Source organism: Pipistrellus hanaki (assembly GCF_964339955.1).
Source record: "Pipistrellus hanaki genome assembly, chromosome: 3".
Taxonomy (NCBI): Eukaryota; Metazoa; Chordata; class Mammalia; order Chiroptera; family Vespertilionidae; genus Pipistrellus; species Pipistrellus hanaki.
Genome location: NC_140505.1, coordinates 105,096,250 through 105,121,905, shown reverse-complemented (window position 1 = coordinate 105,121,905; position 25,656 = coordinate 105,096,250). Strand labels below are relative to the sequence as shown.

The following is a 25,656-nucleotide window of genomic DNA, read 5'->3' as shown; positions in this document are numbered from 1 at the left end:
TTTCCTTAACTATAGAAATGTTTTTTGTTTGTTTGTTTGTTTGCTTTCATTGTTTTTTGCACAATCATTCTCACATCATGTTTCTCTGTAATTCATAAAATCATTTGGTGTGCCTTCTGGTTTCTCATTTCACAATTCCTGTGTGACTTGCTATGCTTCTGGCATAATAGGGTTTGGGTTTTGTGGATTTTTTTTTTTCATGTGTGTTAATAATCACTTTTATAATTTTTAAATACATTTTGGGAAAACTTCCAGGGCATATAACTAAATTTCTCCTGCTGTGAGTTTATTAATAAAATATTCTATCTAGAGTGATTTTACAGTGTCCTGGTAAGTTTATAGAGATTTACATCAAATTGGAAATAGAAAATTGACCAAGAACTCTGCGAATAGATTGGGGATATTTTTGTGATAATTAAATATAAATATATAGTTGTGTTTGTTTTTTTAAGCAATTTTTACTGTGAACCACAACCTTTTGTTTCTACTTATAGAAGAACTAAAGGCCTGATGCATGGATTTTTGCACCAATGGCCTGCGCCCTCTCAAAATCTGGATCCCTCGGGGGATGTTGGACTGCTGGTTTCAGCCTAATTCCCACAGGCCAGGCCGAGGGACCCGACCAGTACACGAATCGTGCACCAGGCCTCTAGTATGCATAAAAGATCTTTGGTTAATCTCTTCCCACCCTCCACCCATCCCCCTTCCCTCTGAGAATCATCAATCTGTTCCATGTTTCCATGCCTCTGTATTGCCCCCCTGGTGGTCAGTGCACATCTTAACTACTGGTTGAATGGTCTACAGTTGCTTAGGCTTTTATATATTAATATATAGATGTTCTGAATTTCCAGGGTCAGTAATTCTTATAGAGTGCCTACCAACGTTATCCCATAGCATTTTGACATCACTCTCAAACTGTCCTTAAAAATAAGAAGTAAAGAAAGCCTTTTAAACAAGTTAGTCTAAAGAATTATTTTTCTGTCTATTATGGATTGCTGCTGAGTCAAACAGTTGCCAGGACACTGTCTAGATTCTCCTTTCTGAGCAATTTGGCTGGAAAACATAGTCCAGCTGCAGCATTATCTCCCTTTGATGTGATGCCCTGGAGGTTTGACTAAGGAAATCCTTTTCTTAGGAAAAATAATAATTATGATTAATAAGTTCACACATATTGGTGGTCTTGCACTCCCTGGATTCACTGCCCATGCTTATTAGTGATCTCACTCCTTTGGAGTTGGTTCTCCTTGGAAAGTCTGTGTTTTGGAGTTATACTTCTCAAAATGATGGGGACATGTGTAGACCTCTCACTAGCAAACAGCCAAGAAGGATGATGAGGTAAGTTGGGAAATAGGGTATATACTGTGAAGATGGGAAGCTTTTCAAATTATTTCATCCTGAAAAAAGGTGAAATCACAATACCAACCAAAAAGCTCTTTGGGTTAGAAGGTTGCATGCCAGACAAAGCTAAAGCTTAGAAACCAATGTGCTAATTCTCTTTACCTAGTCTACATCATAGAGGGGTAGTTATTTGTCATCATGAAGCATGTGGGGCCACACCCTGGAGGTATGACTAAGGAAATCCTAATACCTCAACCAATAAAGAAATTAAAATGCAAAAATAAATAAATAAAGCAATCTGATAAGAAAAATAATAATAATTATTATGATTAATAAGTTCACAAATATTGGTGGACTTACACTCCCTGGATTCACTGGATGTAGTTCACCAGTCTCCTCTAAATGAACCTGCCTACTTTATTTTAACAGAACATACAAACTTCTTGGCCTGCCTTAGCAGGAAACAACTCCTGCATATACAAGAACATGGACAGGATTATATTTTAGTTGAACACCCTTTTCTAGCCAATCAGAAGAAAATGTTAGTGTTATAGGAAACAAGGCCCATAGGTACCTTTACCTGAAGACTGAAAAATGAACAAACCTTCAAATAGATTTATTCTTGAAGTTTCCCTTTTCTTTTCTCTTTTCCTATAATAGAATAACTCTTAATCAGAGTTCAATTGCTACCGATTTTGTTTTTTTAATTATGCACTATTGATCTTACTTCATCAAAATATTAATTGCCATTGGTTTAACACATTGCAGTTATAATTAGTAGGCCATAGCTGGTGTTTCTACGATACAGTATTTCAAATTTTCTAAAATGAGCTATAAATATAAGGTTGTACGTAAAGAAGTGTGTGAGTGCTCCCTGCAGAAGTCTTGACTTGGCAATCTAATTTCCTTCACCTATTTCTTTACTAATTCTACAGAGAACAGATTTTCTCCCAACCAACTACTAACCAGGCCTGACCCGCTTAGCTTCCCAGATCAGATGAGATCGGGCACATTCAGGGTAGTATAGCTGTAATGAGAACAGATTTTCTTAACAAAATTATTTACTTTTCAAATTAGTGATTTACCTTATCAAACTTAACATAAAAATATTTCACATGGATTTTCTGTAGGCTGAGGGGAAAGAAAGACTCACTTTTTCTAGCTTGAAGTAATACTAGCTTCATTCTATGTATCTTAGGAGGGTTGCTTGAAAGTACATTCTTTCAAAGAAAGTTTCAGTGACTAAATTTCTTTTATAGGTCATTTCTTTATAAAATTCAAGGTGTTTTTCCAAGGGAAAAAATTCTTCAACATATAAGAGATTAATTTGAATTAAATTGAATTGAATGGAGTTTTCTTTTTTCTTGTTTTACCCTTACAAAAGAATGTACGTCCCATGAGGACAGGAACTTAGAAGGTTTGCTTTTGTATTCCATCATCTAGATTCTAGAACAATGCCTGGTAGAGAGCAAGCTCTTATTAAATATATAGATAATTAACTTCTGAATTCATGAAATTCAGATAAGAAACAGTAAAGTTTACATTGAAACCAATAGCATAGACTTAATTAGCTGTTAGCTTAATATCATCATTTCTACTACAAGAAGTTTTGAAAGGGGAGAAGGGAAAAATGTCTAGAAGCAAAAGACCTGTTGAGAAATGTTGAGAATTTAAAAGAAAGTCATAATTAAGTTATAGGATCTGGCTCCTGTAATGTTATGCTAAATAAAAGGGGGCTGAGAATAATTCAGAAATCTTTCCTATCTGCTAATTTAACATCCTTCAGGTAGAAACTTTTCCTTTCATAACCTGTAGTTTATAGCCATAAAGAGGAACCTGGAGCATAGTAGCTCTTTCTTGGCTTCATCTTATGGAGACTGAATACACTGGTGCCAGACCACACAAATGAAAGAGGTACCTGCCCAGGGACTTGGCAGTTGGTTTTGGTATAAGACTATTTCACTGACTAAAATCTGGAAATGTGTTGCATTGCCTGTTAGCTCAGCACTATAGCATCCCAAAACAAGATTTGGACCAGTATGTTTTGAAACATTTCTTTTTTAATTAGAGGTTATGTAAATATTAATACAAGCTTTTAGGACAAGTGTTTTAAACGAACTCTCTTTTTCTTTGGGCATTTCCTTTTATTGTTCATCCTAATTGGATTGTCCTTATCAAATTAAAGCATCCTGAAATTATCCTATTGCATTAGTACTACAATGGTAGTCTCTTAAGTCTCTAGAGAATATATCTGTAGAAGGGAACTGTTAAGTCATCTTGTACAATTGAATGGGGTGGTGAATTAGAATATTTTACCAGTATGCTCCAAATTGTTTACTAGACCAACAGTTTAAATCATTTGGACCAATACCAGGACTAGTTTTTGACACAATAGGCAAGGAATAATTTGACCTTTTATTTATTTATTTATTTTTGCAGGTTAATTTTTTTTATTGTTTAAAGTATTACATGTAGTGTAATTATATCTCCTTTTTTCCCCCATTGACCTTCCCCCAGCCTCCCCTACCCCCGTCGCATGCCCTCATTGTATTACATGTGTCCTTATCCCCCCCCCCCCCCCACTCCCCCTTGTCCCCGCTCATGCCCTCACTCCCCTGGTGTCTGTGTCCATTGGTTAGGCTTATATGCATGCATACCAGTCCTTTGATTGATCTCTTCCCCCACCCTCCCCTACCTGCCCTCTGAGGTTTGACGGTTTGATCAATGCTTCTCTGTCTCTGGATCTGTTTTTGTTCATCAGTTTATATTGTTCATTATATTCCATAAATGAGTGAGGTCATGTGATATTTATCTTTCTCTGATTGGCTTATTTTGCTTAGCATAATGCTCTTCCGTTCCATTCATGCTGTTGCAAATGGTAAGAATTTCTTCTTTTTTACTGCAGCGAGTTTTCCATTGTGTAGATTAGGGGTGTCGAACTCAATCAGAGAAGGGGCCAAAATCTAAAATCCAGCCTAAATCGCGGGCCAAATGGTTTACTGAACAGTCATAAACTGACAATGTCATAAACTGACAGCGGAGTGCAGTGATGACAGCGCGGTGCGGGCCACATTGCAAGGCCTGGCGGGCTGGATTTGGCCCGCGGGCCTTGTGTTTGACACATGTGGTGTAGATGTACCACAGTTTTTAATCCACTTATCTTCTGATGTGCACTTAGGTTGTTTCCAAATCTTAGCTATGGTGAATTATGCCTCTATGAACATAGAGGTGCATAAATCCTTTTTGATTGGTGTTTCTAGTTTCTTGGGATATATTCCTATAAGTGGGATCACTGGGTCAAATGGGAGCTCCATTTTTAACTTTTTGAGGAAACTCCATACTGTTCTCCACAGTGGCTGCACCAGTCTGCATTCCCACCAGCAGTGCACGAGGGTTCCTTTTTCTCTGCATCCTCGCCAGCACTTGTCGTTTGTTGATTTGTTGATAGCCATTCTGACAGGTGTGAGATGGTACCTCATTGTTTTGATTTACTGATATTTTTTTAATAAATGCAACTACTTAGGAACCTAGTGAGGAATTTGGAACTTCAGAGATTAGGAAGGGATAGGAAGTGGATCTTGGAGATTAGAGAAAGTTTGGGTGAATGGAAGGGAGAAGAAAAATAATATTAGATAGGAACCAACTTGAAAGAAGGCACTAAGGATGAGAATATGATATGTAGGGGCTAATACTCACACTGGCAAGCTAACACATACAGTGTCAATGTCCTTTCATTCATTGCCTGGTTATGTACCCACCCACACTTCTATTTTAATATAAAGTGTGCATAATTCAAATAGAAAAGCTATAAATGTGAGTGGTTCACAAGAATAGATAGATACATGTTGAGCTTTACAAAAGATTAAAAGAGCAATCGGCTTCCCTTGGACATTGTCTGAATCATTGTTCTGAGTTGATTGCCTTCTCATCTCATTTGGATGCTTCAGGGTCCTGATCTGAATGTGGGCTTCAGGACCAGATTACTTAACTTTATTTATTTGCAAAATGGGAATAATAATATAATAATATAATAATAATATACCTACTTCATGGGGTTGTTGAGTGATTAGATGAGCTAATATAAAGCCTTTAAAACAGTGCCTTTACAGATCATGGTTTCTTGATTAATGTTACTTATTAATGTCTTCAACCCATAGACATACAGTGACTATTGATAGCACGAAGCCCTTCCTGCTTCCCTCTGTCTCCCTCCCTTCTCTCTTCTTACTTTCTTTTTCTTCCTCTTGCCTCTCTCATTTCATTAAATAAGAGAATGGGGCGGTAGTTTCTTAATTTGAAGCTTTGGATTTAAACTGTTTTTGCATCAAATAAACTCCAGTCTAATGGCATTTCCTGTACACTTCCCACATAAATATCTTTAGTTTCCTCTTTGTTCTAAGTACAGACAATTTTCTGTCTGTTATGCTCCCCTTCCTTCTTTTCTCCATCTCAAACTTAAATTTAAAATCCTCACTTATTTCTGCTTTTCATGATTTTCCAGAAGTTTCTACTCTCTCCATAATTAATATTCCTTTTTTTGAATGCTTTCCTTTTTTCTTTTTTTCTTTTGTTGTTGTTGTTACATATATATTGATTCGAGAAACAAAGAGAGAGAGAGTAAGGGGGAGGGAGAGAGAGAAACATCATTTGGTTGCTTCCAGTAAGCACCTTGACCATGGATCAAACCTGCAACCTAGGTATGTGCCCTGACTGGGAATCAGACACTCAACCTTTCAGTGTATGGGACAGATGCTCCAACCAACTAAGCCACACCAGCCAGGGCTATCTTTTTTATTTAGTTTTTTCATTTTCTACAAATACTCACAAGTGGAATTCCTGGATCATATAGTAGTTCTAGTTTTAATTTTTTGAGGAACCTCCAAACTAATTTCTATAGTGACTGCACCAGTTTACATTTCCACGAACAGTGGATTTTTTTCTCCACATCCTCTCCAACACTTTTATTTCTAGTCGGGTCGATAATGGCCATTCTAACAGGGGTGAGGTGACTCCTCATTGTGGTTTTGATTTGCATTTCCCTGATGATTAGTGATAGAGAACATCTTTTCATGTACCTTTTAGCCATCTGTATGTCTTTTTTGAAAAATGTCTATTCAGCCTGGCCAGCATAGCTCAGTGGTTGAACATCAACCTATGAACCAAGAGCTCACAGTTCAATTCCTGATCAGGGCACATGCCCGGGTTGTGGGTTTGATCCATGGTCTAGGTCAGTGGCCTGCAAACTCATTAGTTAGCAGAGCCAAATATCAACAGTACCACGATTGAAATTTCTTTTGAGAGCCTAATTTTTTAAACTTAAACTTCTTCAAAATAGACTCGCCTAGGCCATGGGTATTTTGTGGAAGAGCCACATTCGGGGGGCCAAAGAGCCACATGTGGCTCACGAGCCACAGTTTGCCGACCATGGTTCTAGGTGCTTACTGGAAGCAACCAAATGAATTAATCCCCAGTGGGGTGTATAAGAGGCAGCCAGTCAATGATTCTCTCATATCCTTGATATTTCTATCACTCTCCCTTTCCTTTCCTCTCTAAAATCAATAAAAATATATTTTTTAAAAAGTCTCTATTCAGATCTCCTGCCTTTTTTTAAATCAAGTAGTTTGTTTCTTTAGCTAGTGAATTGTATGAGTTTTAATATATTTTGGATATGAACCCTAACCAGATATTTATTTGCAAATATATTTTCCACTTAGTACGTTACCTTGTCATTTTGTTGATTTTTCATTTGCTGTGCAAAAGCTTTTTAGTTTGTTTTAGTCTCACTTTGTTTTTGCTTACATTACCTTTGGTGGGGGTTTTTGTTGTTGTTGTTTGTTTTTTAATCTCACCCAAGAATATTTTCCATTGATTTTTGGAGAAAGTGGAAGGAGTGTGGGGAGGGTGGAGAGAGAAAGAAAGAAACATCAATGTGAGAGAGGCACATGGATCGGTTGCTTCCTGCATGCACCCCAATCCAGGCTGGGGATTGAGCCTGCAACCGAGGCATGTGCCTTTGACTGACCAGGAATCAAACCCACAACCCCTTCTTCTGCAGGCCAATGCTCTAACCACTGAGTGTTTGTTTTTAGCATCAAATCCAAAAATGACTGCTATGTCAAAGAGCTTACTATCTGTGTTGAGTTTTATTTTGTTTGATTTTTTAGGAATTTTAAGATTTCATGTGTTACATTCAAGCCTTTAATGTATTTTAAGGTGTTTTTTGTGTGTGTGTGTATGGTATAAGATAATGGTCCAGATTCATTATTTTGCTTGTGGCTCTCAATGTTCTCAACACCATTTATTAAAGAGACTCTTCTTTCCACGTTATATATTCTTGGTTTCTTTGTCAGAATTGACCTTATATGTGTGTGATTATTACTGGGCTCTCTATTTTATTTCATTAATCTGTGTGTCTGTTTTTATGCCAGTACTATACACTGAGTGGCCAGATTATTATGCGTTCAGAGATCATAATAATCTGGCCACTCAGTATTTATCTTATATAATAAAAGGCAAATTGTCCCCTCAACCAGGAGTTTGACCAGCAGGCAGGCCAGTCAACCGCCCATGTTCCCTCCTGGCCAGGCTGGCCAGACCCCACCCATGCACAAATTTATGCACCGGGCTTCTAATACACATACATACATACACACACACACACACACACAACACACACACACACACACACACACACACACACACACACACTGAATGGCCAGATTATTATTCATTCAGAGATCATAATAATCTGGCCACTCAGTGTATATTTTTAATTACTATAGTTTTATAATATAGTTTAAAATCTGGGAACATCATGCTGGTGACTCAGTTCTTTTTCTCAAGATTACTTTGGCTATTAGGGGTCTTTTATGGTTCCATACAAATTGTAGGGGGCGGGGGGGGTTGTTCTATTTCTGGGGAAAATGCCATTAGAATTTTGATAGTATTGCATTGGATCTATAGATTGCTCTGGGTTGTATGGACATTTTAACAATATTAACTTTTCAAATCTGTAAGCACAAAATATCTCCATTTTTGTATGTCTTTCAATTTCTTTTATTAATGACTAGTAATTGTCAATATATAAGTCTTCCACTTCCTTGGTTAAGTTTTTTTTTTACGTATTTTATTCATTTTGATGTAATTTTAAATGGGATTGTTTTCTTCACTTGGTGCTAATAGTTCATTATTAATGTATAGAAATGCAACAGATGTTTGTGTATTGATTTTGTGTCCTACAACATTACTGAATTTGCATATTATTCTAATTTTTTTTAATGAAGTCTTTAGGATTTTCTATATGTAATATGTCATCTGCAAATAGTGAAATTTTTACCTCTTTCTTTCCAAGTTGGATACCTTTTATTTCTTTTTCTTGACTAATTCCTCTGGCATGGCTAATACTATCCTATATAATAAAAGGGTAATATGCAAATTTACCCTAACAGTGGAACAACCAGTCACTATGTTGCACACTAACCACCATGAGGCAGATGCTCAATGCAGGAGCTGCCCCCTGGTGGTCAGTGAGCTCCCACAAGGGGAGCTCCACTCAGCCATAAGCCAGGCTGTCAGCTGCAAGGGCTCTGGGGCTGCCAGAGGGATGTCTGACTGCCAGTTTAGGCCCAATCCCCTGGGGAGCAGGCCTAACCCTGCAAGTAGACATCCCCCTGAAGGGTCCCGGACTGCGGAAGGGCACAAGCCGGGCTGAGGACCTCCCTTCCCCCCAACGGAGTGCACAAACTTTCATGCACGGAGCCTCTAGTGTTAAATAAAAGTGGCAACAGTGGGCATCCTTCTCTTATTCCTGATCTGAGCCCAAAAAACTTTCAATTTTTCACACCTGTTCACTGTGGGCTTATCTTTATTATGTTGAAGCATTTTTCCTCTATACCTGCTTTGTTAAGAGTTTTTATCATAAATGGATTTTGCATTTTGTCAAATGTCTTTTCTGCATCTGTTGAGATGATCTTATAATTTTATCCTTTATTTTTATGATGTGATGTATTAGATTGACTGATTTGCAGGTGTTAAACCATCTTTGCATCCCTGGAATAAATTCTACTTGACTATGGTGTATGATCCTTTTAAGGTATTGTTGAATTTGGTTTGCTAATACTTTACTGATGAATTTTGTATGTATGGTCATCAAGGATATTGGTCTGTACTTTTCTTGTAGTGTCTTTGTATGGATTTTGTATTAGGGTAATGATTTGGAAACATTCCCTCCTCTTCTATTTTTTGGAAGAGTTTAAGAAGGATTGGTATTACTTCTTTGATTGTTTCGTAGAATCCACCCGTAATGTCTTCTGGTTCTGAACTTATGTTTTTGATTACTGATTCAATCTCCTTACTTGTAACTGGTCTGTTTAGATTTTTCTCTTTCATCATGACTCAGTCTTGGTAGGATGTATGTTTCTAGGAATTTAGCCATTTCTTCTAAGTTGCCCAGTTTGTTGGTATATAATTGTTCATAGGAGTCTTTCATTATTCTTTGTATTTCTGTGGTATCAGTTATAAAATCTGTTTTTATTTCTAATTTTATTTGCATCTTTTTTTCTTGGTCAGTCTAGCTAAAGTTTTGTCAATTTTATCTTTTCAAAGAACTAGCTTTTAATTTTATTGTTCTTTTCTATTGTCTTTTTAATCTGTTTCATTTATTTTTTATTTAATCTTTGTTATTCCCTTTCTTCTACTACATGTTGGCTTTTTAGTTCTTTTTCTAGTTCCTTGAGTAAGGACATTTATTTGAGACTTTCTTATTTCTTTAGGAGCATTTATCGCTATGAACTTCCCTTTAGAAGTATTTTTGCTGCATCACATAAATTTTTGTGTGATACATTTCCAGTCTCAGTTGTCTCAGTTTATTTTTTGATTTAGCCATTACCAACACATTTTTAGAACATAGAATACAAATATTCTGTTATCTTTTTAAACAATAGTTTATTCATAGGAGAGTTTGAAAAAAATAGTTTTTTTCTGGTTCTAAGAAAACTTCAAGGCAGTTAGAAACCATCCGCCTGGCTGTCATCGGGAGGAAAGTAGGGGAGACCAATGCAGCCTAAAGGAGGCTCACCGTAATGTTCCCTTCTTCCTATCTTACGTTTTCCCCTCAGAAGTAAGCAAGCTAATATTGGTATGATTTTGGTAAGGCATTTGTTTTGGATTATATTTAATAGTTAGGAATGAGAGTACTTCTTGGTCATTTTGGAAGCTAGGACCCAAGAGCTCCACTTCTTTACTTAGAAACACATTTTTCTGCTTTAGAAGTATTATAACTGATGTGATTCCTTTGAAATAGTTGCCTTTGTCCTCCTGATGGCCCACTAAGGCATTTTGGCCCCCGGGAGGTACAACACAGGGGTATTCCAGGTAAATTTACATATTTCTAACTAACATTTATTTGATGACTAGTCACCAGCCTGTAAGTATTTCAAACGCTCTGTGTTTAAAGCCCAGCAGAGTCCTGTGTGTGTGTGTGTGTGTGTGTGTGTGTGTGTGTGTGTGTGATGTGACTGTAGCAGTCTTATGTTTAAACCTCCAAAAGAAGCAACTGCTTTTCAAAGCAGCTAAATCTGCAGGTCAAAAAAATAAAATAAAGAAATGAAGGTTTTTTTTAACTGACACATTCATCAGTACTGCATGAACAATATCAATACCACTCCAACGTATCATGGCATGGAAAGTTATCCACAATGTAAAGTCAGACCTAATTTCCTTTAAAAAGCACCCAGAGTGGCAGTGGACTTTTTCTTCTTGACATGGGGTGATTTTTTTTTTAAATATTTTTTTATTGATTTTGTACAGAGAGGAAGGGAGAGAGATAGAGAGTTAGAAACATCGATGAGAAAGAGTCATTGATCAGCTGCCTCTTGCACACCCCCTACTGGGGATATGCCCGCAACCAAGGTACATGCCCTTGACCAGAATCGAACCTGGGACCTTTCAGTCCCCAAGCCGACGCTCTATCCATTGAGCCAAACTGGTCGACATGGGGTGATTTTTAGGCAACAGAAAGAAGCAGAAGCCACCACCTCTGCACTGTAGTTCTAAGTACTACTTTTTTGTTTTGTTTTTTTGAGACAATTTCTATTTTATTTTTAAAATATATTTTATTAATTTTTTACAGAGAAGAAGGGACAGGGATAGAGAGTTAGAAACATCGATGAGAGAGAAACATTGATCAGCTGCCTCCTGCACACATCCCACTGGGGATGTGCCTGCAACCAAGGTTCATGCCCTTGACCATCGTCGAACCTGGGACCCATCAGTCCGCAGGCCGACGCTCTATCCACTGAGCCAAACCTGTTAGGGCCTAAGTACTTCTTGACAGACTTAGTGATTACCTGAGCTCTGTGAAGGCAGAGACCTCTTGGACCACACGAGTGAGTTGTAATTTGTGAAAGAGACCTTTCTCATTGTATTTTGAAGATCACTTTTATAGTGTTCCACAGGAACAGCCTTTATTTTTGTAGTTTCCGCTGAATGATTGAAGGTGGCATTATCCTGTGACTCACTTGATTCATTTTAGACTGAAATTGTGGTGTTGTAAATATCTCTGGAACATATGCTCTCAAATTCATGAGTTTTTTCTTGATGATGAACACTTAACATATGAAGAGCCAGTCCTCTTGCTTATGGTATTATTTATGATTTAGACATTCTTCCTGGACAATAAAAAATATCCTTGCACTCAGTGCAAAAAAATTTTATGACAATTTGATTGTTTTTCACAGACGTCTGAAAATATGGGATTTTACAGAGCACAATGAATATTTATTTATTTATTTATTTATTTATATTTATATTAAGTATAAAAAACTGGTGAGTTTTACCCTAAAGAAACTTTCCATGTATTTTGTTTGAAGTGTATGCTTCAGCAGTACCTGTTTTTAATCTTTTAATTTCCTATGTACCCTAATAAGGTTATCCCATAATCTCACATCATTCATGTTTATCAATTTCCTAGACTGATCTTAGCTCCAATTAGTATCCAATGCACCCTCTAGAATAGGGGTGTCGAACTCAATCAGAGAAGGGGCCAAAATCTAAAATCCAGCCTAAATCGTGGGCCGAATGGTTTACTGAACAGTCATAAACTGACAATGTCATAAACTGACAGCGGAGTGCAGTGATGACAGCGCGGTGGGGGCCACATTGCAAGGCCTGGCGGGCTGGATTTGGCCCGCGGGCCTTGTGTTTGACACATGTGCTCTAGAATATATCAAGTTGATTACCTTTAGCCCCCACTAAACATATATGGCAGAACCCCTTTTAATACCAGTTTTGGAAGACAGGCCTACTATATCACACTTTTATTTTTCAGAGTTCTGTTTTGAAGTATATAATTTGACTCACATTTTATCTGCACTATTAAACAATATTTTTGTTACCATAGAGTTCTATTGTATTCCTTTCATTAACTTGTCCTCAGCTCCTCACTAGTTTGTTACTTTCTATACATTTTCTTTATCTTTAGGATTATTATCTGTTTTGGGTTAAAGGAATATTTTTTTGGACACAAAAATGCATCATCAACCAAAACAAAAGAGTTCTTCTTCCTTGATGTGTCTTCCTTCTTCTTCGTGATCCTGGGATGATGAGGCTGAAGTTTCCAGCTGGATCTGGCAGTCAGCATCTCTGGGATAAATTAAATGAGCGTACTTGATTGAGGTGTAGCTGGACTGTATCACTGTCTTCCTATTATCCTAGGAGATCAAAGCAAAGCACAAATAGAGGCTTAGTCTTTAAAATATTTAAAACAGATGGCTGATTCTTTTTGGTGAAAATTCGGGTTTTAAGGCAAACCACTTGTTAGCAAGATTTCTTTTTATTGATAGTCAATACTGAACAAATACCGTCCTTCCTCAATTTCAAGACTAGAATCACAAACTTTTGCATGAGGAGGAATTTGGCAAACCTAGAAAGCTCTTAAACTATCTGGGTTCCTTTTCCGGTGAATGTAAAATAAATTATTCAAATTTTCTTTGAACAGTTTTGGTATTAAATGAAAACATCTTAAATGTTTACATTCTGATAGTCATTTTGTTGGTGGGTCACTATTTAAAATCTACTATTCAGATTGTTACATCTTCCATAAATTAAACCAGGATGTTTGTCCCTGAATTTATGTTTTAACAAATTGAAAAATGCATTTTTCACACTCCGTATCATTGACATCTGGGCCCTAAGTTTACATAGAATAATTCCTTTAAGTGGGCTTTTAAGTTTTCTTTTGTTGCTGTTTTTGTTAATCCTCACCTGAGGATATATTTTCCATTGATTTTTTTTAGAAAGAGTGGGAGAGAGGATGGGAGGGGGAAAGCTGAAAGAGAGAGAGATAAGAGAGAGAGAGAGAGAGAGAGAGAGAGAGAGACATCCATCTATGTGAGAGACACACACCCATCAATTGCCTCCACATGCACCCTGATTAGAGCCAGGGATTAAACCTGATACTCAGGTATGTGCCCTTGACTGGGAAGTGAACCTGCAACCCTTTGACACTCTAACCCAGGGGTCTTCAAACTACGGCCCGGCCCGCGGGCCACATGCAGCCCCCAGGGGAGTCTGATCCTGCCCGCCAGGTTTTTTGGGCAGTGAGCGCAGCCAAGGTGTTACAGTAGGAATTAGTAGTTCATATAGTCCGGCCCTCCAGCTCTCTGAGGGACCGTGATCTGGCCCCCACTTTAAAAAGTTTGAAGACCCCTGCACCAGCTAGAACTGGTTTGGAGTTTCTTTTGTTTGGTTTAAAATTGACATAAATGAGAAAATTAACTCAAAAATATTTATTGGGCCCTGGGTGGTTTAACTCATTGGATAGTGTCAGCCTTGCAGACTGAAGGGTCCCAGGTTCAATTCTGATCAAGGGCATGTACCTTAGTTGCAGCACATTCCCAGTGGGGGGGTGGGGGGGGTGGGGGGAGGTGTAGGAGGCAGCTGATCAATGATTCTCTCTCATCGATGTTTCTAACTCCCTATCCCTCTCCCTTCCTCTCTGTAAAAAAGTCTAGAGTCTACCTCTTACCTATATTGTACTAGATAAATGGATTAAAATAAATTCCTCAAGACCCCAAAACAAATACTAAACAATAGATGTTCTCCAGCAGAAAAAAAACTATACAAGGTGCAATAGAAAATCCCAGTTCTCCACAAGAGACTCAAGCTTCACAGAGGAGGTGACCTGTTAGCTGCCTCTTGTAGGAGCAATAGGCATTCGCCAAGCAGACGTAAGTTTAGACAAAGACACAGCACTTACAATGATGCAGAAACATAAACAGCATAACAAACTTGATATAATCTTAGTAATTCACCTTGGATAGTGTATAGGGTATGTACTAATTACTATTTCTACATAGCATGTTACCCCAAAACTTGGCAGCATAAAACAAAACTTGGTTGTCTCAATGGTTTCTGTGGGTCAGGAATTCAGGAGCAGCTTAGCAACTAAGTAGCCTTTAGTTCTTACTTCGAGTCTCCTAGGGGTTATAGTCAAGATGTCAGGTGGGAATGGAGTATCTAATTCCAAGATGGCTCTCCCACAGTTCATGCTGGGGATTGGCTGTTGCAATGTCCTTGTGACATGGTGGCTGACTTCCCTCAAAATGAATGATTCAAGAGAACAAGGAGGGAGCCATAATGTCTTTTATGACCTAGAATCAGAAGTGACATATCATCACTTCTACAGTGTTCTATTCCTGAGAAGCGAGTCACTAAGACCTTCCCACACTTAATGGGGCAGAGTATCTTAGGCTCTACTTTTTGACAGGAGGAATGTCACATTTTTGGACTTATTTAAAACCACCACAGTGCAGGGGTTGAGGTAACAAACCATGCGGCTGGTGCAGTGAGCAGCAGGTAATCAGGAAGACCTTAGTTTACCATTGCGGTTTGTAGAGGTTGGACAGCAAGGAGCAAGTCCTGGAAGCAAGGCCAATTAAGAGCTTCTTCCTCTGTCCTGGAGAATAATGCCATGGGCCCAAATGGGTACAATATGTTTATTATCAAGAATAGATCCCAAATTGTTTTTAGTTGTCTTTGTTTTAGAAAATGGAGATCACAATCTGAAAGCCCACTTATAGTTCTGAAAGTTAACTTGCCACAGAACTATTCAGGTAAAAAGCAATTCAACAAAGCCTGTGTGTTATGCAGTTGGTCAAGGTGAGAAGCATCAAACTTGATGCAAGGACATTAGCTGAGTAACTTATGTCTGACCATGGTTATAAGTCAGGCTACTTCTCTGGGTCTTGAGTTTTTCATTTAGAAAGTGGGTCAAGAAGGAAACGTAGATGACTTAGATGATCTCTAAAATTCCTCCATCTTTTATATCTGTACTCAGAGTGATGATGCTGTTCTGATCCAATTAGCATTTTATACTTGTTTACCCTTAAGGAGTTTGACTCAGTGACTCAGTGTTTACAAACATTTTAATCAGGTTGTACCAATGTGAAGGAATTTTCACTGAATATTTTCTGGAGCTAAAACTAAGTTAACTCAATTTCTTTATCAATTTTTCATACATGTAGTTGAAAATGTCCAACTTTTTCAATATTATTTTATGGTATCATTTTAATAGCAATTATTTTTCATATTTAAATTTTATAAAGATTTTATTTATTAGGGTTTTTGTCTATATGAAATTTTACTAATTATAACTTTCTGCAACTGTGGATTTTCTTTTTATGCCTACTATCAAATCCAATTTTCTATTTAGCCAGTGTTTTATTTTGTATTGATATTGCTATTCTTGCAAGTCTTATTCATTGTGAATTGAATTCTTATAAAACAGAAAGTATTATTTATTTATGTTAATAATCTGTGAGAAAAATATAAGAATTTCCTCTCTAATATTATAGTTACCCTGTTTCTGGAATCTCTCTATTTTAGGGATTTGCAAACGTTTCTGTAAAGGTCCATAAAATAAATACTTTATACTTTGTAAAGTACACACTCTACTAAAGCTATTCCACTCTCAGGGCTGAATTTGGTCCATGGACTGTAATTTAACCACCTTTGGTCTATTGTATTGCTTATCCAACTCTTCTCTTCATCACTTCACATGCCATTATGTAGCCATCCACAATCATTGAATCTGAAGCTAAGTGCAAATGACAGCTTAAGATGTCCTCAGGTTCTGAATGTCAGCTAATTTATATTTTACATGTACTCAGTGCCTCACAAGGATGAACATTATTATTATTCTCATTTTACAAATGTGAAACAGATTCTTGGAAATAAAATCCTATATAATAAAAGGCTAATATGCAAATTAACCAAATGGGAGAATGACCAGTTACTATGATGCGCACTGACCACCAGGGGCAGACAGTGCAGGAGCTTCCCCCTGGTGGTCAGTGTGCTCACAGCTGGCGAGTGCAGTGGCAGTGGTGGGAGCCTCTCCTGCCTCCATGGCAGTGCTAAGAATCATTTTAATAGCAATTATTTTTATCCAATTAGCATTTTATATTTGTCCAGAGGGAGCGGACATAATATGAAGTCAATAAAAATGTATTTTTTAAAAATTAAGGTTAGAACAGATAAATCATGAATTTATACATTTTAATTATTTTATATACTCAACATATTAGTTCTTTTACTTCATCTTTTTTTTTTAATGGAAATTAGGACCACATCTTGTTCTTAAATATTCCCATCAGCTAAAACTGGATATGGCATGGCACAATGGGATTCACTAGTCTCAATATGTGTGATCTGATATGTAGTGTATCTAATCAGTGTAGCAAAAACATTGAGGGTTTACTATTTTTTTTTCAAAGAACTCCATTGTTTCACAAAATAGCTACATTTAAGTGAGGACATAACACAAAGTTCCAAACCTTTGTGAGGAGACTTAACACTATTCTTCAACTTCCTGATCCTGAAGGACAGTATTGACCAAGAAGATAAACTTAGTTATTAAGGGGAAAATAGACTTTGTGCTTGGGCTGATGAATTTTATTCCCTCCTCCAATTCTATTTTTCAAACTTTAGCTCTCTGCAAGGGCCTCTGGACAAGAATAATGTTTCTCTGGGAAGTTAATATGTTAGTTGTTCTGGGACTTTCTTGCTGTACCTACGAGAAATGAGAAATCAAAACTGCCACTAGCATTTATACAGTTAATATATGGACAGTTTAATCCACTTCTGCAGGCTTCTGCCGATAGAAGAAAAAAAGATTTTGTAGCCAATTAAGGGCAGTGCACTAGCCACAGAAGCATCATAGGAAATATAAAAATAATAATATTCAGCACCTACTTGTCCAGGCTTCATGATGCAGATATTCCATTCCTCTCAAAGTGAGTTCGTAGAGTGTGTAGCAGCCGACTCACCTATACTCAGAGTAAGTGGCACAGAAACGGAAGGGTGGGAAGAGAAAAGCAGGCCAAATAATTACTTCATTAGGGGTCTTCGGCTCTGCACATTCCATCCTGGTATTGAAAAGTCAAAATGTATTCAGATCTCACAGATGAATCAATTACATACATGGAGTACTTAGAATTTCCAGTTAAATCTTATCAAACAATACAGGAACAACTCATCTGTCTTAAAAAGCCATTATCCATCTAACCTTAAGAGAAAAGGAAGTTAAAATAAACACTTTGGGAAAGATCACTATCCTCTGTCACTATATGTCGTTCAATACTGGCCCCTGAAGCCAGTGTAAGGATCTAATACATAAGCAAATAAATTTTTGCAAGTAAAAAGCAAAACTCTCAGTATTTCAACCAAAAATCTCTCATCTTTTTTATAATTTAAACTAGAGGCCCAGTGCATGAATTCGTGCATGGTGGGGTCACTCGGCCTGTACAGCAATCAGGACTGATCAGGCCTGGCCAGCCAGGGGGAGGGACTGCAGGAGGTTGGTCTGCCAGCCCCATTGGGACCAATCAGGGCCAGCCAGTTATGGGGGGGAGGTTGGCTGGCCAAGGGGAGGGATCATGGGAGGTTGGCTGGCTACAGGAAGTTGGCTGTAGGAGGACACTGACCACCAGGGGGAAGCTCCTGTGTTGAGAGTCTACCCCCTGTTGGTCAGTGCAAATCATAGTTACTGCTGGCCAATTGGTCATAACAGTGACTTAGGCTTTTATATATATAGATTCTTTTCCTTAATTTGATAAATGTAGGATTAGGGGAAGTTGGCTGTTGGCATTCTATTTAATACAAGCAGAGGTTAGTTAGGAAGTTAATTTTTTACTTTTTGCCAAAAAAGATATAGAACTATAGGTTGCCCCACGCCCCAAGAGAAACCCCACTCTGATCTGGGACACCCTTCAGGACAAACCAGCTGGCCCCCACCCATTCACGAGACCCCTACCCTATCTAATAAAAGAGTAATATGCAAATATACCATCACTCCAACACACAAGATGGATGTCCCCATTGGTCAAAGATGGCTGCTCCCATGTGGGCACAAGACTGCTGCCACAAGATGGCCAACATGAGAGCGCAAGTTGGAAGGCACCAGGCCTGCAAGGGAGGGCAGTTATGAGCGATCAGGCCAGCGGGGGGAGGAAGGGCAGTTGGGAGGGACCAGGCCTACAAGGGAGGGCAGTTGGGAGTGATCAGGCCTGCAGGGAAGGGCAGTTAGGGGTGACCAGACCAATAGAGGGGGTAAGTTGGGGGCGACCGGGCCTGCAGGGGAGGGCAGTTAGGATCATACAGGCTGGCAGGGTAGCAGTTAGGCATCAATCAGGCTGGCAGGGGAGTGGTTAAGGGGAAATCAGGCTGGAAGCCAGGAGCAGTTAGGGGCAATTAGGAAGTCAGGCAGGCGAATAGTTGGGAGCCAGCAGTCCTGGGATCAGGCCTAAACTGGCAGTCGGACATTGCTTGTGGAGTCCCAGATTAGAGAGGGTGCAGGCTGGGCTAAGGGACCACCACCCCCCACCCCCACCCCCCTCACCCCGCACAAATTTCGTGCACCAAGCCTCTAGTAAATAATAACTTTAAATGTAAATGGATTAAATGATCCAATTAAAAAAGAAAAGAAATAAAAATAATGCTGCCCTAGCTGGTTTGTCTCAATAATTAGTGTCAGGCTATGGACTGAAGGGTCACAGGGTTTGTTTCCAGTCAAGGGCATATACCTTGGTTGTAGGCTCGATCCCTGGCCCTAGTCAGGTTACATGCAGGAAGCAGCCAATGAATGTCTCTCTCTCACATTGATGTTTCTCTCTCTGTCTTTCATCCTTCCTTCTACTCTCTCTAAAAATCAATGTAGAAAATGTCCTTGGGTGAAGATTAACAAAATTAAAATAATGCTAAATTAATTCACTTTTTCAGGTTTGTCTAGCCCAGTGGTCGACAAACTCATTAGTCAACAGAGCCAATTATCAACAGTATAACGATTGAAATTTCTTTTCAGAGCCAAATTTTTTAAACTTAAACTTCTTCTAATGCCACTTCTTCAAAATAGACTTGCCCAGGCCATGGTATTTTGTGGAAGAGCCACACTCAAGGGGCCAAAGAGCCACATGTGGCTCGTGAGTCGCAGTTTGCCGACCACGGGTCTAGCCAAACTCTAATTTCTATATTGTATTACATTATATAGGCCTAAACTCTGAATTCTGATCTCTTTAGTAAGCTTAAGATTGTTTTAGCACCATACCCTAGTTGTTCTCTCTTTGGTCATGGAAATAGTATTAGAAACAAATGGAGCCGAAACCGGTTTGGCTCAGTGGTAGAGCGTCTGCGGACTGAAAGGTCCCAGATTCGATTCCGGTCAAGGGCATGTACATTGGTTACGGGCACATCCCCAGTAGGGGGTGTGCAGGAGGCTGCTGGTCGATGTTTCTCTCTCATCGACGTTTCTGGCTCTCTATCTCTCTCCCTTCCTCTCTGTAAAAAAATCAATAAAATATATTTGAAAAAAAAAAAAAAGAAAAGAAAAAAAATAAACAAATGGAATGTGGTATATTTATAAAGCAATCATTAAAAATCATGATTTCTAGTAACAATGCAACGTTGTGATAGTACTCACAATATAACAGTAAATTAATAAACAGTATATTAAGTAAATGTGAAGTCTGATACTATTAAAATTGATTAATATAAGTTATTTTAAAATTTGGAAGAAAATTACTAAAATGTTTCAGGTGGTATTCTTTTTGTTCTGCTTATTCATTTATTTTATTTTTAGATTTATTTGTTGATAGATATGTATTTATTGCAATTTTATGGTTCATATTTTGATTTTTTTTTTTTCTCCTTAAAGAAGATCCTTTAACATTTCATATAATACTGGTTTGGTGGAGATAAATTTCTTTTTCTTGTCTGGGAAGCTCTTTATCTGTCCTTCTATTGTAAAGGTTAGCTTTGCTGGGTAGAGTAATCTTGGGTGTAGGACCTTGCCTTTCATCACTTTGAATATGTCTTGCCAACTCCTTCTGGCCTGCAAAGTTTCTGTTAAGAAACCAGTTCACAGTCTTATGGGAACTTACCTTTTAGGAAACTGCTTTTATTTTGCTGCTTTTAAAATTCTCTCTCTGTTTTTAACCTTTTGGCATTCTAATTATGATGCATCTTGGTATGGGCCTCTTTGGGTCCATTTTGTTTGGGACTATCTGGGTTTCCTGGACTTGTATGTCTTTCCTTCACCAAGTTAGGGAAGTTTCTATCCTTATTTTTCAAATAGGCTTTTAATTTCTTGCTCCCTCTCTTCTCCTCTGGTACCCCTGTGATGCAAATGTTGGTGTACTTGAAGTTGACTAGAGTCTCCTTACACTACTCTCATTTCTTTTATTCTTTCTTCTTTTTGCTGTTCTGATAGGGTGTTTTTTGCTTTCTTATATTCCAAATCCCTGATTTGATTCTCAGCTTCATCTACTCTACTGTTGATTCCCTGTAAATTATTCTTCATTTCAGTTAGTGTATTCTTCATTTCTGACTACTTCATTTTTATGATTTCCATGTCTTCTTTTTTTATTATTAATATTTTATTGATTTCTTACAGAAAGAAAGGGAGAAGGATAGAGAGTCAGAAACATCGATGAGAGAGAAACACTGATCAGCTGCCTTCTGCACGCCCCCCACCGGGGATGTGCCCACAACCAAGGTACATGCCCTTGACCAGAATCAAACCCAGGACCCTTCAGTCCGCAGGCTAACGCTCTATCCACTGAGCCAAACCGGTCAGGGCTCCATGTCTCTTCTTTATGCTGTTGAAGTTCTCTTCATTGAGAATCCTTATAACCAGTGTTTTGAACAATGTTCTGTTTTTTCATTTGGGATATGATTCTTTGCCTCCTCATTTGGCAGCCTCCCTGTGTTTGTTTTTAGGTATTCGGTGGAGCTGCTATGTCTCCCAGGCTTGTCAGAGTGGCCTCATGTAATAGGTGTTCTGTAGGGTCCACTGGCACAGCCTTCATGATCACCCAAGCTGGGTCCTCAAGGTGCACACCCGTGTGGGCTATGTGCACTCTCTTCTTATAGTTGAGCCTTGATTGGTGCTGACATGTCAATTGGAGGGATTTACCCCCAGGCCAATCAGCTGCAAGGACAGGCTCCAACCACCAACTTCTGACGACGGTAGAGGATCAGCTCTTCGTGGGTTCACCCCACAGAGCAGAACTTACTTTATCAGGACTCTGGTGCCTGCTGAGTCCACTCTTTGAGTGTGTTGCTTGTGGAGGTGCTTGGGTGGTGCTTCAACATGGTCTGAAGCTGTCCACTGGGTGTGCTGACTCTGGGGCCTTCCTGAAGGTGCAGGCCAAGGTCATTTGCCACCTGTGTTCTGCTCAGGGCCATCTGACATGAGCTACAAAGTGATCTACAGATGGATGATGCTTATGCTTGACTTGGAGGTGCCCAGGCGAGGCCAAGTTGTGAACCAAGGCAGACTGCTAGTGCCAGGCCTCGGACCACTTAGTGAGAGTTACAGGACACACTGAGGCCAGGTGCAGTTTGTTGGAGAGATTTCAGGAAAATCTGAAAGATGAGCTAAGATAGGCTATTCATATGGAAATAACTTGGTTGGGCTCAAAAAGCTAGGTAGGGCAGTGCCTCAAGGAATCACCAGGGCAGGGCACACAGTATAGGCCAGGTTGATGGAGTCTCAGATATGGTGCCCATTTGCTGGCTCTGTGAGGGGAGGTCTCATCAAAGGAACAATGCCTCTGCCAGCACTTCTCTCTGGGAAAAAGGCCGTACCCCCAGCTCCTGCCTTGATACCAGACATTTCAGGTCCTCCTTGTATGTCTCTGGTGCCTTTCAAGCTGCTGCCCCAATGCTGGAGCTCAGAGGAAGTGAGTCTAAGTAAGTCCATATGTGGTCCCTTTAAGAACAGCCCTCTGTTTCCGTGAGCCTCAATTTTCATAGCCAGAAGCAATGGGGACTTTTCTTCCTGGCACTGGAACCCTGGGCTGGGGGACCTGGCGTAGTCCACTCTTCCAGGGACCTCTGTAGCCGAGATACCCTTCCTGGTTTTTATCTAGCATACATGGGTGTGAGACCAGCACATTCCATATCTCCCCACCTCCTACCAATCTCCATGTGGCCTCTTCTTTATTCCCTAGTTGTAGGACTTCCATTCAGATTTCAGGTAATTCTGAATGATGGTTGTTCTGTAGTTTAGTTGCAATTTTGATGTGGTTGTGGGAGGATGTGAGTATTATGTTTATCTACACCGCCATCTTGACCAGAAGTCATTCAGGTTGTATTCTTCATGAAATGCCTAAAGGCTCTTTTATTATTTCTTTTACAGTTTCTCTAAGTATTTTTCAGAGTAAAATGGGTATTGATTATATAATAAAAATTATATGACACTAGAGGCCCGGTGCACAAAATTTGTGCGCGGAGTGGGGGTGTCCCTCAGCCCAGCCTGCATCCTCTCCAATCTGGGACCCCTCAAGGAATGTTTAAACTGCCCGTTTAGACCCAATCCCGGTGGGCAGTTGGACATACCTCACACAATCCAGGACTGCTGAATCCCAACTGCTCGCCTGCCTGCCTTCCTGATTGCCCCTAACTGCTTCTGCCTGCCAGCCTGATCACCCCCTAACCACTTCCATGCCAGCCTGATTGATGTCTAACTGCTCCCCTGCCAGCCTGTTTGCCCCCAACTTCCCTCCTCTGCCAGCCTGGCCACCCCTAACTGCCCTCCCTTGCAGACCTGGTCCCTCTCAACTGCCCTGTGTTGCAGGCTTGGTGCCTCCCAACTGCCCTCCCTTGTTGGCCATCTTGTGGTGGCCATCTTGTGTCCACATGGGGGCAGGATCTTTGACTACATGAGGGCAGCCATCTTGTGTGTTGGAGTGATGGTCAATCTGCATATTACTCTTTTATTAGATAGAAGCCTGATGCATGGGTGGGGGCCAGCTGGTTTGTCCTGAAGGGTGTCCCGGATCAGGGTGGGTGTTCCCTTGGGGTGTGGGGTGGCTTGGGCGAGGGGTCTGTGGTGGTTTGCAGGTCAGCCACACACCCCGGCGACCCAAACAGAGGCCTTGGAATCTGGAATTTATTTACCTTCTACAATTAAAACTTTGTAGCCTAGAGCAGAGCCAAGCCTTCTGCTCATTCCGTGGCTGCCTCCATTTCTGTTTGGTTTTATGTATCTTCTATAATTGAAACTTCGTAGCCTTGAGTGGAGGCCTAGGCCGGCCAGGGCAGGTGGAAAGCTTGGCTTCCTCCATTGCCAGGGGCAACCCTAGCCTGCTCTTTCCAGCTCCATGGCTGCTGCCATTTTTCTTGGGAGTTATCTTCTATTGTATAATTGAAACTTTGTATCTTTGAGTGGAGGCCTAGGCCAGCTATGGCAGGCGGAAAGCTTGGCTTCCATTGCTGGGGAAACCCAAGCCTTTCAACTGCTCTGTATGGCTGCAGCCATCTTGGTTGGGGTATATTTGCATACTCACTCTGATTGGCTGGTGGGTGTGGCTTGAGCAGAGTGATGGCTAATTTGCATATTGCTCTTTTATTAGGTAGGATTGTTTACAAACCCTTAGAAAGGAAAGCAGTAGGAGCACTCCTCTGAGGAGGCCAGAGGAAATCAGTGTCACTGTTGAAAGTAATATCAGACCTTGCTTCTATTGACTTGAATATTTCTGAGCTCCTTATTCATTAGGTGGGTCAGAGGTGTCCTGTTGATGAAGAATGCCAGCCCAGTAACATGCAGCGGGTGCATACCTCTGCCTTTTAAGTCCTGGGAACATTTTGAGAATTGCCAGTATTTTGGCTGCATTTTGCAGCTTTCACAGCTGCTGTGTATCAAGCAGATGCTGCTTTAATATTTCAGTGCTCTGAGATGTGAGATCTGGCCCAACTGTTCCTAAACTCCCCAGGCTTTAACCAACTACTAAGTACCTGACCAGAGTATTTGTCATGAGATCTGTTAAATGAAATTCTGGGGCAGAAGCCATCTGTCATATAATGGCTTCCAAAGGGAGTCAAAGGGATACTTACTCATCCAGGGCAAAGGGAATGTAAAAGAGAAAGAGAGGACTGCTGTTCAAGAAAAACATAGAACCAATGTTACAACTAAGAGAATTTCAGAGTCTTCGGCCATGAGTCAGGTATTTGGTGTTATATAAAGATTTATCAATCATTGTTTAAAAAGAATATCAGATAGCCTCTGTAAAAGAATGAGGGAGCTTAAGCCAGGATGAGGCAGGTTGGTAATGAATTCACTCATCGCATCTCTTGGCCAAGGAAAACATGCACCTTCTCCAGAGACAACATTTTTCATCCATTCTAGGAGGTGGAGGAACACACAAAGTGTATGTTGCCCAGGCTTTCAGATGAGCAGATTTCACTAGCAGCTTTTTGTAACCTGTTCATAAATAAATGGAAGAAAAATTGTGAGGTAACTAGAGACCTTATCAGCAATGTCATCTCTGTAAAAACAAGTCAGTCCTGTGCTTAATCCCCTGCAGAAGTATGGAACTTTTTGTCTTGTATTGATGCACTAAGCCAAGATCCCCTGCCCATCTCCCAGAATGGTGGTTGAGTGTGATACTGTAAATGTGCAGCTGTGTGAAACTGTTTCTTTTTATGATCCTGAAGATTTCAGTAGTGATTTGGTCAGTTTTTATTTTCACTTGGGAGGCATAAAGATATTTAAGCTCGTTTTAGACTGATCTTGACTTTCCTCATTTTTTTTCCATCTTAGATCATCCAACCTCTCTTAGAACTTGACCAAAATAGAAGCAAATTAAAATTGTATATTGGACACCTGACAGCCCTCTGCCATGACCGAGACCCCCTGATCCTTCGTGGGCTCACTCCACCAGCTTCCTATAACTTGGACGATGACCAGGCAACTTGGGAGAATGAGCTGCAGAAGATGACCCAGGAACAGGTCAGTCAGTTGAACTTTGATAAGATCCTATC

General features: G+C 39.7%; 2 protein-coding genes across 12 annotated transcripts in view; one reads left to right on the top strand and one right to left on the bottom strand.

Annotated features, from left to right (window-relative positions):
- Positions 1 to 25,656, bottom strand: part of RAD52 (RAD52 homolog, DNA repair protein) — a 493,030-nt gene that overhangs the window by 398,149 nt on the left and 69,225 nt on the right. The window lies entirely within an intron of this gene.
- Positions 1 to 25,656, top strand: part of ERC1 (ELKS/RAB6-interacting/CAST family member 1) — a 402,974-nt gene that overhangs the window by 322,235 nt on the left and 55,083 nt on the right. For 8 of the 11 annotated variants that reach the window (XM_084878772.1, XM_084878773.1, XM_084878770.1 and 5 more), the window contains one exon: positions 25,436 to 25,624. In XM_084878772.1, coding sequence (XP_084734898.1) covers positions 25,436 to 25,624 — 189 coding nt within the window. Of the gene's footprint in view, positions 1 to 25,435; positions 25,625 to 25,656 lie in introns of those variants that run through there. The other 3 variants (XM_084878765.1, XM_084878766.1, XM_084878774.1) reach the window with 1 other exon arrangement.